This window comes from Elgaria multicarinata, chromosome 8, assembly GCF_023053635.1.
Source record: "Elgaria multicarinata webbii isolate HBS135686 ecotype San Diego chromosome 8, rElgMul1.1.pri, whole genome shotgun sequence".
Classification (NCBI taxonomy): Eukaryota; Metazoa; Chordata; class Lepidosauria; order Squamata; family Anguidae; genus Elgaria; species Elgaria multicarinata.
Window position 1 is genome coordinate 112,586,614 of NC_086178.1, and position 13,253 is coordinate 112,599,866.

The 13,253-nt window shown below is 41.8% G+C and overlaps 1 protein-coding gene across 1 annotated transcript in view; it reads right to left on the reverse strand.

Moving 5' to 3' along the window:
• ERICH6B (glutamate rich 6B) overlaps window positions 1-13,253 on the reverse strand; it is a 56,678-nt gene that overhangs the window by 24,566 nt on the left and 18,859 nt on the right. Inside the window, exons 7-9 of the mRNA XM_063133195.1 lie at window positions 11,629-11,684; window positions 8,058-8,171; window positions 2,709-2,863 (exon numbers count right to left, since the gene is read on the reverse strand). Of these exons, the coding sequence (XP_062989265.1) occupies window positions 2,709-2,863; window positions 8,058-8,171; window positions 11,629-11,684 (325 nt within the window). The remainder of the gene's footprint in view (window positions 1-2,708; window positions 2,864-8,057; window positions 8,172-11,628; window positions 11,685-13,253) is intronic.

Here is a 13,253-nt window from a genome sequence, read left to right on the forward strand (position 1 = left end):
ACATATAAACAAATATTTCCCCCTCCCCATATTCCACATGGACCACTTCATCTACCCTTCTGAAACTTGGCAGTTTTCTTACCTACACAAAACTCTAAGAATATTTGTCATTTTCAGATTAATGGTCCACAAGGCACATGAGGGATGAGTGCCTTCCCTCAAAATGCCAAGGCTGTTCTTCCACACAGAACTATTGTTCTGAAATTTGGAAGGCTTGATTTCTACAGCAGGGGCAACTCTCCTTGTACCTTTCATCCAATTCTGCTCAGGCATAGAAATGATTATTTTATTTATTTATTTATTTATTTATTTATTACATTTTTATACCGCCCAATAGCCGAAGCTCTCTGGGCGGTTCACAAGATATTTGCAGTTCCCTTTTTTAAAAGAAAAGAAAAGAAAGAAAAACATAAAGTCCAGGCCCCCGTCTTGATGGTGGTGCTCTGGTGCCGCTGCAGAACATCTGCATGGGAAGGAACAGAAGTGCGAGCTTTCCCCGCTCCATATGAACAAAAAATAAAAATGGAGGGGGCAGAACGCAGCCATTCCTCCCCTATTAATTTTTTTTATATATCTCACCCTCGGAAGAATTAATCTGCTTATTCCATGGATCTCTTCTTTTTTTTCTCAGGACAGTAGTCCATGAAAAATGAGAGGGGGAGGAAAGAATTAATCTGTACCTTCGCTACATCTTCCCTTTTTTCTCCTCAGAGAATTAGAACAGGAATGGAGTGTGGAGAGAATTTACTCACAGTGCAAACCTATGAATGTTTACTCATCAATTAATCCCACCATATTCAATGCCTCTTATTTCTTTTATTCCATATTACAAAGGCAATGAATTGTAATTAAAAACAACAACACCCAGCTTCATCAGGAGCTTCATCTTCAAAAACTTCATCTTTTGGATCTTTAGACTACTACTTTATATGCATTGAATTTCCTAGGTGCGCAGGGCCCAGGTGTCTCAGTTTGCTCTTATTTTCCTTACAATAAGGCCTTAGCTAGACCTAAGGATTATCCCAGGCAAATGGAGGGGATGTCCCTGCCTGCTCCCAGGATCCCATGTGTGTCATGTGGATGCACAGGGATGATCCCGGGACTATCCTGGGATATAGGCCTGGTCTAGCTATGGCCTAAGGGTCTACCTTACAGGTTCTGCCTGCACTGGTTCAAAAGAAACTGTTTTCTAAAGAAAGTATTCTGTCTGTCTAATCTGTATGTCAAGGAAATGCTTGTGTAGTGACTGTACCTTGTTTGAAAGCCTTTTTCCTTATAGTACTTTAAATTTGCCTAATATATGCTACATTTTTTAAAAAAAACCAACCTAAATTTACCAATATATGACTTATTTCAGAATATATGGTTAAGATGGCAGTTTTAGTGTGAGATACACCATTATTTTTCTTTCAGAGATCTTAACGTGTGGACAGAGGCTGCCCACCTAGAAATATGCTTTGCCCCTTCTGTGCCCCTGCCCGATTTTTTTTCTGGTGCCACCACTGCACTCAGCTGCTGAGAGCATTCAGGCTACACCCCTTCAGTACCAGCACCAGCTCTCAGGACACACCCCTTCAATCACAGCTCTCAGGAGCACATGGCAAGCACATGGCGGCTTTGAATAGGCAGTCCCCTGGATTTACTCAAAGCCTCTCTCCTCTTTACCTTGATCTTCCCTTCCACTACACCTCCCCTGATAAACTCCTGTTTGCTCCCTCTGTTTGTTCACTCTCTGGAAGCTTGCTTCTTTATGTACCTTCAAGACTAGATGGGGCAGCTTCCTCTGCTCTCCACAATTTTGTATTTGAGTTATTTGAGAACTCTAGGATGGATACAATCTGGTCCTGGTGATTTATTTGCTTTCAAGAGAGTGAGTGTATTGCACTGCTTGTGAAAAGTATTTTTGCTTGCTGGTCATTTGTACACTGTCTGCACACAAAGCTCCATCACACTGGGGGTTAACACGTACCGTCGCTTCTCCACCTGTGTTTTTGTTCCTCAGTTACTTCCTCTTTCAAAAAAGGAAGTATCCAACAAGCATGAGGCCTATTGAGTCCGCTGTTCTAATGGCGCTGCTTCTCCTGCACACAGCAGGAGAGAGAAGCAAATCTGTGTTTAAAAATACATCGGACTTAAGCAGGGTGTTTTTGTTTTTGTTTTTGTCATGCAAGGAAGGCCAGAAGGGACAGCAGGCGAGAGGGAGGCAGACAACATCATGTGAGGGACCTGAGTGCCCAGTAATGAGTGTGAAGTAAAATGCTTGTCGGATGGAGCTTACACAGAGGTCCATGCATGCATTGACTTTTCAAAAGCAGTTCCAAGTGCTCAAGAAGCCAAGATGGAGAAACAGCCAGTGTCTGAACTAGTGCATAAAAATAGGAAGAATCTATATATTTCTAGGATTTAAAGGTTACATTAAAATTGTCTACTTTGGATTTTTCTCAGTGACAGACATGTTAGGAAGAGAACAAACAACAGGAGACATACTTGCCATGCATTTCTATCGAGGCAGCACTTATTCTATACTCTAGAAGTGCTCAAAATAATAATTAAAATGGATCACTCTTGACAGTACACACACACACACACACGTGGTAAAACCTCCTGTCATAACTTTCCTTAAGACTGTCCTATTTTCAAACTAGTTTCTAATTTAGTAGTTAAGAAACCTAGTTTCAGTAAGTTGCGGGATTCATCTCCAAACTTACTCATCCTTTAGTAACTTTTTAGTCTTGCTCTCCATCACTGTTTGTGAAAGTCGTGGGTGAGGACTGATGTCAATCTCACTTTCTGCGGAGTTGCTTTCTATGAGCTCCTGTACTACACATTGGAAAACTTCCTTATACGTCCTGCAACAAAGAAACTACAAACGACACAAACTCTCAGTTGAAGGGTATTTACTAGACTACCTACTTAGATTTTGAATTTAATTTTAACTATTTTATAACCTCTGGAAAAGCACATGGTTCCCTCATATTGTAATTTTGCACACACAGGTATTCATTCTTTCTAATATATTTATTTATTAATTTATTACATTTCTATACCGCCCAATAGCCGGAGCTCTCTGGGCGGTTCACAATATATAAAAAAAACACCTTAGATTTCCCAAATTTTCCAAGTGCTTTGTCCTCGGCTTGGTCAATTTGAGCAACTTCAGCCTTTCTTCCCATTACAGCTGAGAAAAGAACACTCACTCTGATTGGCAGCTTTCTTCTATAACATGCAATAACGTTAGCTCAGAAATAGCCTGAAAACCATTTTGGTGGAAGTCACCATCAAGATTTTCTATTTTCCTCACTATGTTATCCCAGATTCCAAGCTCTCTGGTTCCTGGCATTGGGGAGATTTCTTGTGCAGTATAAGGGATGCTTCTCAATTCAAACATCCCTTATTCTACAGTTCTAAGCACACTAATGTGAGAGAAAACCCCACTGAGCATAGTGAGGCTTTTGAGTAAGCAGATCAGGCTGCTAGGCCCATAGCTCGCCACTAACAGTCTGATCATGGAATAGTCTGATCAAACCAAGGCTCCATCTAGTCCAGCTTCTGGTCCAAACAGAGGCCAACCAGCTGTCAACCAGGATACCACAAGCAGGACACAAGTATAACAGCACCCTCCCATCCATGTTCCCCAGCAACTGGTGTACATAGACATACTGCCTGTAATACGAGTAGCTAGTAATAGACTTCTCCTCAAGGAATTAGGGTGGATTCCTGCATTGAGCAGGGGGTTGGACTCGATGGCCTTGTAGGCCCCTTCCAACTCTGCTATTCTATGATTCTATGATATGAATTGTCTAGCCCCCTTTTAAAGCCATCCAAATTGGTGGCCATAACTACATTTATAGTAGTGAATTCCATAGTTTTACTATGAGCTGTGTGAAAAAGTACTTACTTGTATCTGTCCTGAATTTCCCACAAATCACCTTCATGTGATGTCCCAAGGTTCTAGTATTATGAGACACGGAGAAAAATGTCTCCCTCTCCACATTCTCCACACCATGAATAATTTTGTACACCTCTATTATATCTCCCCTTACTCGCCTTTTTTCCAAGCTAAATAATCCCATCTGTTGTTACCTTCCCTCATAGGGGAGTTGCTCCAGCCCCTTGATCATTTCAGTTGTCCCTTTTCCAGCTCTACAATATCTTTTTTTTAGGTGTGGTGACCAGAACTGTACACAGTATTCTAAATGTGCCACACCATAGATTTGTATAAAGGCAGTAGGATACTGGCAGTTTTATTCTCAATTCCCTTTCAAATAATGGCTAACATGGTGGTGACCAACCAAGAAAGAGATTTTGGGGTTGTGGCGGACAGCTTAATGAAAATGGCAACCCAGTGCATGGCAGCTGTAAAGAAGCCAGCTCCATGTTAGGACCATCTTAGTAGCCAATCGTACTCCTGGAGTATTTTTCTTTCCCTTTCTATTCCTCTTTCAAGAACTGGGAGGATGGATGAGAAAACTATCTGGGCCCCAAAGTTCTTGAGTTTCCTTCCCAGCGCTTTCAAAATCTGATGTGATTTCTTTGTAGCTCCGCTTGGCAATATCATTTGTTCCCATATGGATGAGAAGAAAAGGGTACGTGTCAGTGGGCTTTATGAGCTTTGGCAACCCTTCAGACACATCTCTAATCTGTCCTCCAGGGATACAGCATACCTGGTGAATCTATGGGTCTTCGCAACATGCTTGTGTTTCAAATCCCACACAACAGGGAGTCTCCCACAATGACTACTCTTATTTATTTATTTATTTAATTACATTTATATACCGCCCCATAGCCGAAGCTCTCTGGGGGGTTTACCAAACTCTTCTCTTCTCCTTGGTCAATTGACCTTCTGCCTCTTGCTCACTGTTGCATGGGGTCCCCTGTAATTCTTCCTCGCAGGCTGTCCTCCAGTCTCATTCTCCAGTAGCTGAAAGCGGACACACAGCTCTAGTGGTTCCATTGGTGCAGAGTGTCTTCTAGTTCTTCTGTGCCTAATTGTCAGGGAGTTTCCTCTTCTTCTGCTTTCCCACCTCAGCATTCTCCACTTCTGCTTCAACTTGCTGTTGCTCTTCCATCTCTTGTGCTTGTTGTTGCTCTTGCAGTACCACCATTCTGTCTAAGAACTCTTCGCTTTCTCTTATTCCTTGGAGGGTGGACACCCGCTGCTCAAGAACTCTCACTTCTTCTTCCAATAGTGCAACCAGCTTGCACTTGTTGCACGTGCATGCCATGTCGATCTCAGGCAGACACTTTGCAGGTCACCATCACTGGAGACTCCATTCCATCCATTATATGCTATAGAGGAAGAAAAGAAAGTGGATTTGTTAACGGAGCGTGGGCTGCTCTCTTGAGCCGGTCAGTCGAAGTCCAACTTCTCTGCTGCTTGCGGTGACTTCTGCTCGCTTCCCAGAATTCCTCAGGAATATGCAAATTATCCCCTTCTCTTTTCTTCGTGCCATCCCGAGATGCACAAATGGCAAACAGAGAGCGGGACATAGGCGGACGCTCTCCTCCTGTGCCCTGACTTTATTTGCCATAAAGTACTGGAGATGGGATGCTAGAATCTCCTGCCCCTCTCAAGCAGTGGCAGGAGTTCCTAGTGTCTTCAGTCACCAGCACATTGTGGCAAAAGAAGGTGGGGCGCAGGAGGACACTTTCGGAGGAAGGATATCTCCCACGATTTGACATTACATGTCAAACCATGGGAGACATCCTTCACATCCCCTGCCCTGCAATCCATTTGGATATCAGCTTGAGCTCCTTCCATCCCCCAGATGGATAGCAGGGTGGGAGGGGGCAAGGGACATACACATCCCTCCCTGGGTACACATGGGGCACAGATAGAAGATGGGGGATTCATGGCTTGGAGGCACTACATCAGAGAAGGATTTGGGTGTGGTCACTGACAGCAATCTGAACATGAGTCAGCATACAAGATAGCTGTGGGGCGCAGGGGGACACTCCTGTGCCCCACTGCTAACACAATTCTATGCTGCATTAGAAGAAGCATTGTAACAAAGACATGTGAAGCCTTTATTCCTTTCTTCTTGGCACTAGTGAGCCCACCCCTGGAGTATTGTGTATGATTCTGGGCACCACTTTTCCAGAAGGACAGGTTCAAAGATGATACAGGGGCTTGAGGACATGCCCTATGATGACAGACTGAAGGAACTTGGGATGTTCAGTCTGGAGAAAAGAAGACTTAAGTAAGACATGTAAGACATGTTAGCAGGTTAGAAGATGGTCAAGAACTATTTTCCATGGACACAAAAATTAGGACCCAAAATAATGGGTATTAGTTACAGCTACTTAGATGCCAATTAGATATATGGAAAACTTCCTGACAGTAAGACCTGTACAACAGTAGAACAGTCTATCTATGGAGGTTGTGATTTTTCCATCTCTAGAGGTTTTTAAGAAGAGGCTGACCAGCCGCCTCTCATGGATGGTTTAACTGGTTTCCCTGCACATTGCAGAGGGTTGGACTAGATGATCCTTGTGGTCCCTTCCAACTCAACAATTCTATGATTCTATGGTTCTATGATAACCATTCACAATATCGCAGTAGCTAGTGTTACCCATTCACAATATTGTAGTAACGATTTTAACTGTTCACAATATCCCAGTAGCGCTGTTTTACACAGCAGACTGCTTTACACATTCAAAACATCGCAGTAGCGCCATTCTAACCTTTCACAATATCACAATGATGGATAAAAGGGAAGAGGGGCTTAATTCAGTGCTTCACTTAAACTTTCCTGAGCAGCAGCTAGATTTACCCAGTCACAATATTGCAGTAACCTCTTTTACCCATTCACAATATCGCAATAGCCTTTTTTACCCATTCAGAATATCACCATGAGGGGTGCCAAAATAACTTGAGACAGCCCAGAGTCTAGCTCTCATTGTAAAGAACAAAAAGATTATAAGAAAGTTAAATAAATCTTTGATAATCATTTTATAGGCAGACAAAATAGCATAAGAGCAAAATTTAAGAGGAGGTGCCAAAAAGAGAGAAACTGCAGATGCTTTCAACACTGATACACATATTCTATCCAAGGAATGTAAATACGGAGCAATGAAATAGGAGCCCCAGTAAAGTTGCATGATTTTAGCCTGGTGTAGAAATCGTCCAAGGAATATATTATGGAAGACCTTTTTATTCTCCCAGCATTTTAACAGTCTATAAATAAATTTTAACTTGGTGTTTTAAATTTGTAATTTTGCATTGCTGCTGTTTTTATCTGGTTGAGTTTTTATATTGTATTTTATATGATGGTTGTATACTGTTGTTTTATACTTTGAATGGTTTTAATTTTTGCGAACCGCCCAGAGAGCTCCGGCTATTGGGCAGTATAGAAATGTAATAAATAAATAAATAAATAAATGAAGTTATGGCAGGAAATCTAATTGATAACAATACCCTGTGAAGTACATAGAGTATATGTAATGACACAGAATAGGGCATTTTGAAGCAGCAAGCCTACAAATGTCGAAATGATACAGTAACAAACAATAAAGGAATATGTGGAAACCATATTTTTACAATCTATATTGTCAATATAAGAGATGCCATCTTGGAAAACTAACATAAGCTTAAATGGAAATAGGTTTCAATTTAAAATTGATAAGGGAGCAGCTATCACTGCAATTCCCAGGATGGAAAAGTAAAACTAAGGCCTCATCTACACCAAGCAGGATATAGCGGTATGAAAGCTGTATATGGTCTGTGTCAATGGGCCCCAGCAGTTGTCAGTGCACTTCAATACCGCTATAAAGCAGCAGTGTGGCTCCTGTCTTTATACCGTTTTCATAGTGCAATATCCTGCTTGGTGTAGATGAGGCCTAACAAGCAAGGCTCTTCATGGAGCCAGTAACACAGGATGGATTTTCTGTCAATCCATATTGTAAGAGTCTTATTTAGTACTTTATCTGTTAAACATCAGTTCCTTGTATTATTTTAAACTACACTTTGTCAACCGCCACCACCAGCACAACAGCAAAGACCTGGGCTTCTGAGACTGGAATATGTATCAGAAAAATATAATGTTTATAATACATACACTTTCCACTGCTTCTGGCTTCTCGTCCAGTTGTTCTGCTGTAGGCAAAGGCTTTAGTCTGATGGTACAAAACTCACAGCAACCAAGTTGGCAAAGTTCAGTGATGGAATGATCCTAAAACAAAAGTTTTTTAAAAACCTCATCTCAAATTAAACTAGCAGATTATAAAGAAGTCAATCTGTAAACACCTTGAAACCAATGCAGTGATTACTAGAAGCCAACATGGATTTGTCAGGAACAAATCCTGTCAGACTAATTTGATCTCATTTTTTGATAGGATAACCTCCCTTGTGGACTGTGGGAATGCTGTGGACGTCATATATCTTGACTTCAGCAAAGCTTTTGACAAAGTACCACATGACATTCTGATTAACAAACTAGCTAAAAGTGGGCTAGATGGAACAACTATTAGGTGGATCCACAGTTGGCTACAGAATCGGACTCAAAGAGTACTTATCAATGGAACCTTCTCAAACTGGGGAGAGGCAACGAGTGGGGTGCCGCAGGGCTCAGTCCTGGGCCCAGTGCTCTTCAACATTTTTATCAATGATTTGGACGAGGAGGTGCAGAGAACGCTGATCAAATTTGCAGATGACACAAAATTGGGTGGGATAGCTAATACCCTGGAAGACAGAAACAAACTTCAAAGTGATCTTGATAGGCTGGAGTGCTGGGCTGAAAACAACAGAATGAAATTTAATAGGGATAAATGCCAAGTTCTACATTTAGGGAATAGAAACCAAATGCACAGTTACAAGATGGGGGACACTTGGCTCAGCAATACTACAAACGAGAAAGATCTTGGAATTGTTGTAGATCACAAGCTGAATATGAGCCAACAGTGCAATATGGCTGCAAGAAAGGCAAATGCTATTTTGGGCTGCATTAATAGAAGTATAGCTTCCAAATCACGTGAGGTACTGGTTCCTCTCTATTCGGCCCTGGTTAGGCCTCATCTAGAGTATTGCGTCCAGTTCTGGGCTCCACAATTCAAGAAAGATGCAGACAAGCTGGAGCGTGTTCAGAAGAGGGCAACCAGGATGATCAGAGGTCTAGAAACAAAGCCCTATGAAGAGAGACTGAAAGAACTGGGCAGGTTTAGCCTGGAGAAGAGAAGATTGAGGGGAGACATGATAGCACTCTTCAAATACTTAAAAGGTTGTCACACAGAGGAGGGCCAGGATCTCTTCTTGATCCTCCCAGAGTGCAGGACACGGAATAACGGGCTCAAGTTAAAGGAAGCCAGATTCCGGCTGGACATCAGGAAAAACTTCCTGACTGTTAGAGCAGTGCGACAATGGAATCAGCTACCTAGGGAGGTTGTGGGCACTCCCACACTAGAGGCATTCAAGAGGCAGCTGGACAACCATCTGTCAGGGATGCTTTAGGGTGGATTCCTGCATTGAGCAGGGGGTTGGACTCGATGGCCTTGTAGGCCCCTTCCAACTCTGATATTCTATGATTCTATGATTCTATGATATGCCTGATTGCAATTAGCCTCAGTCAAATCACTTTTTCATGAGTAGGCCCCTTCGACAAGTCAGATTTATATTGAGTAATTCAATATAATGGGACAGCCTTTGGATGCCTGGCAAGTTTTGTTTTCATTTTACAAGAACTTCATGCCTGTAACTTTGGAGACAATGTTTTAAAAGCTAGTAGACATTTTCTGTGGATTTCTTCAACTACTTTCCAGGCCTTCTGTATGATCCTTGTTCCATCACCCTCTCAGTATTTTGATCACTCTAAATCAACATCCTATGTGATAAATGTATGCACATTTATTTTGCTACATTACGTGCATGATGACCTTAATGTGGGTTTCATGCTAATTGCTACATAGAAGTGTATACCATGGGGAAAGTTTGCTATATCTTGTGAACCTAATTTTGCCTAAATTGCTAACTATTAAAAGATATTTCTTTTAATAGTTAGCAATATTTCAGTCAATTCTTTTGACAGAAAGAAGATTCTACTAAGATGGCCAGTTGCCTCACATAATAGAAGAGTGCCACCAAACTTTCAAACCTACCCTGATGTTTTGTCCTCTCAGGCAGAGAAACATAATTATAGAAGGCACCAATAAATATTACGGTGCCCTGAAAAAAAGTGTATTTCAAAAGCTCTCCCTAATTCTTGCTCTGCCTTTCAACCTTTTAGAATAGGGGAAAGCTGCGCAAAAGCTGGAAAAACACGAAACCATCAGGGTGGGAGAAAGGATGTTCAACCTCATTTTGAGCTCTGTCCGTTTTCCCAAAACTTCCCCAGCTATTTCCCACTAAGAGCTTTATCACACCAGCGTTGTACTGTGCAATCACTGCGAATTGCGTGCAAAGGACTCCGAAGCTTTCCAGTTTATAATCTCCTGTGATTGTGAAGTACTCCCAGGCATCCTGCTTTAATTGCGCTTCTTATCCAAAAGAAGTGCAATATTTTGCTACTAGTTTTCAGGCGTATCATGTGTTGTTTTCCCAGTGGCCACTGGGGTGCAGGAGCAGGATTTGAAGAAAAATCAAACAAATGCTTATATCTGCGTAAGCTTTAAAGATGAAGACATCAAAATTGGCACAGTAATAGATATTAAGGAGAGCTTTAAGCATACCAAATTTGAATTGGATTGGGTCATCAATTTTTTATGATTTTTTTTACATTTTTTTACATTTCCCCCCTTAAACCCATTTCCTGGTATGCAAAGGATCTAGCCACCTGGTAGCAACAACAACAACAACGGCAACAGCTTAGTGCTGTAGGGGATAATTCATGGGAAACGGTATGTGGGATGAACCCACAAATTCAAAGAATAGATTCTGATGTAGACAGCTAGATGTGGGTGTGGACATGGGATTGGGAAGGAGAGGAAGAGATTACATTCAATTTACATAAACAATGGGCACTGAGCAGGGGGTTGGACTCGATGGCCTTGTAGGTCCCTTCCAACTCTGCTATTCTATGATTCTATGTATGGGTTGTGCCCTCAGTTATTGTAAGACCCTAAATTCAGAGACTTATGATCATCCAATACAGCGAGGGAGCAACAGCAGAGGCAATCTTCACCTGCCCTATTTTTCACTTGATGGGCTTTTTTGCCCACCTAGCTGGGGCTTTTCAAAAGAGGAGGGATTAAGGCTGGAGAGGCCTTGTATCCTAGCTTCTCCAGCCTCCTCCCCAACCTGCTCATTGAAATGCCCCCCTTCTCTGAGGTTAAGTTCCCAACCTCAGAGATCAGCCAGTACCGGAGCTCCCGTTCCCACTTCCAAAATATCCGATGGCCTCTGAGATGCTAAGGGCCACGGGACTGCTAATTTAAACTTCATTACAGTTGTTGCATTGCTCCAAAGCAGTCAAATGGCAGGGGAAATCTCAGTTCTAAAAACATTTTGTATCAACAGTAGCTTTTAAGCATCACATTTTAGACATTTCTACAATGAAGCTACTTTCTTTGTATATGGCTGCATTATCTTCAGTGTATTTGTTCTGGTTTGTGTCAAACAAAGTGACATATGAGAACCATCCTGCCTGAGGGGGCAAGAGATGGGCTTGAAGTCTTCACGTCTCAACTTTCTAATCTCACCTCAGCTTTGAAAAGAGCGTTTAGCTCGATTTCCTCTTCAGCAGGAGAAGAGCGCACTTTGAAATGTCCAAATGGAGGCATTAGCAATATTTTCATAGGGGAAAAATAGAGATGAAAACGAAGTTAATTTGTGTGTGTGTGTGTGTGTGTGTGTGTGTGCAAAATGTAACAGACACTTGTTACAAATCAACCTGAATGATAAATACGAGCTACCTAGCAGTCTCTTTTAAAAATAGAAAACCAGATTCCCAACTGTGCTAAAACTTATAAGCAATCAGAAAGAAGTAATCTCAAATAGTCATTTGAGATTTAGTCAGTTTAGAGGCTTGAGTATTTAGATCTGGAAAAAAATGTTTGACTTGAAAAAGAAAAAAAGAAATGTAAAAATAAATACAGGTTTTTGGATTTACTTCGTAACTGAGAGTACATATTTTGTTGCATTTTAAATAAGGACACTGCCATGCCCTTACTGTACGAATCCCCTCTGAGGAAGAGCTTGAGTTTAGGAACAGCCAATGCCAAAGAGCCACCCATGTCAGGAGATTGGGAAGAGCCTGGGCCCTCAGGGGAGACTTTTCAGGAGGGAAGTACTCTTTGGGAGAAAGGCCCTCCTTTGCCAGAGGGGCTGTAAGGCACTGCAGTTGGCCTCAGGAACCTCTGGATATATAAGCTTCAGTTTTAGCCTAGCCAGTGATGGAACAACAATGTTCTACCACCTCCAGTGACATGTGTCTTGTTTTCCTTTCCTAGCTTAGTACTACTTGGACAGGAGATCCTTGGACTCACTCACTTGACTCTGCTTCTGGATTGTCTATTGTATCCGGCTGCTTTGACCTTTGCTTTTGTCTTGGCCATTCCTGCCTTAGCCTGATCCCATATTGGACTGAAACCTTTGTGCTTGACTATTTGCCTACTTTCTTGCCTTATCTTTTGGATTACCTCATGATTTCTTTTAATGCTGAATCTGATTTAGCCATAGCAGGACAGACACAAAGGCCTAAGGAAATGTGCTACCACTTTTACTTCCCCTGCTGTATGTAGGCTGACAGAAGTTTGCATTGCTAAGTCACTCAAAATAGGTTTGGGAAAGAAGTAGGTCAGGTTGGTTTACATACTCTATAAGAGAGGCAGATTGAGGTCCTGTGTGGATTGGTATAGGTATGAATTGGTATAGGTCCAACTCTACTACTTTCTTCACTGCTGACATAGCTGGGCAATGTGTGGGACTTGTACCATAGCTGGGCACAGTTGGGACATGTACCATCTTCATCTTTAAATAGGAATGTTGTGCTGGGTTCTCTTCCTAGCATCTGCTATTAAAAATGGTCATCAGACAACAAGAATGGGAAATACTTCTTTGAGCCACTGTCTGTCAGAGTAAACAGCACTTGGTTAGATCAACCAATCATACGTTTCCACCTCTGCCTGTACAACAATAACTTGACCACTTACAAAGTGCACATTATGATGTTAATTCTCAGGTCTGGTTTTCCAAGTCACTGCTACAACCAAGGCTACCAAAGGACTTTATATATTACACACAAACATATTTGTGTCTCAAATAATAGCCGCTGCTGTGTGGAACCACCCCCAGAGAAGACACGTGTATAAACCTTTCTCTGGTT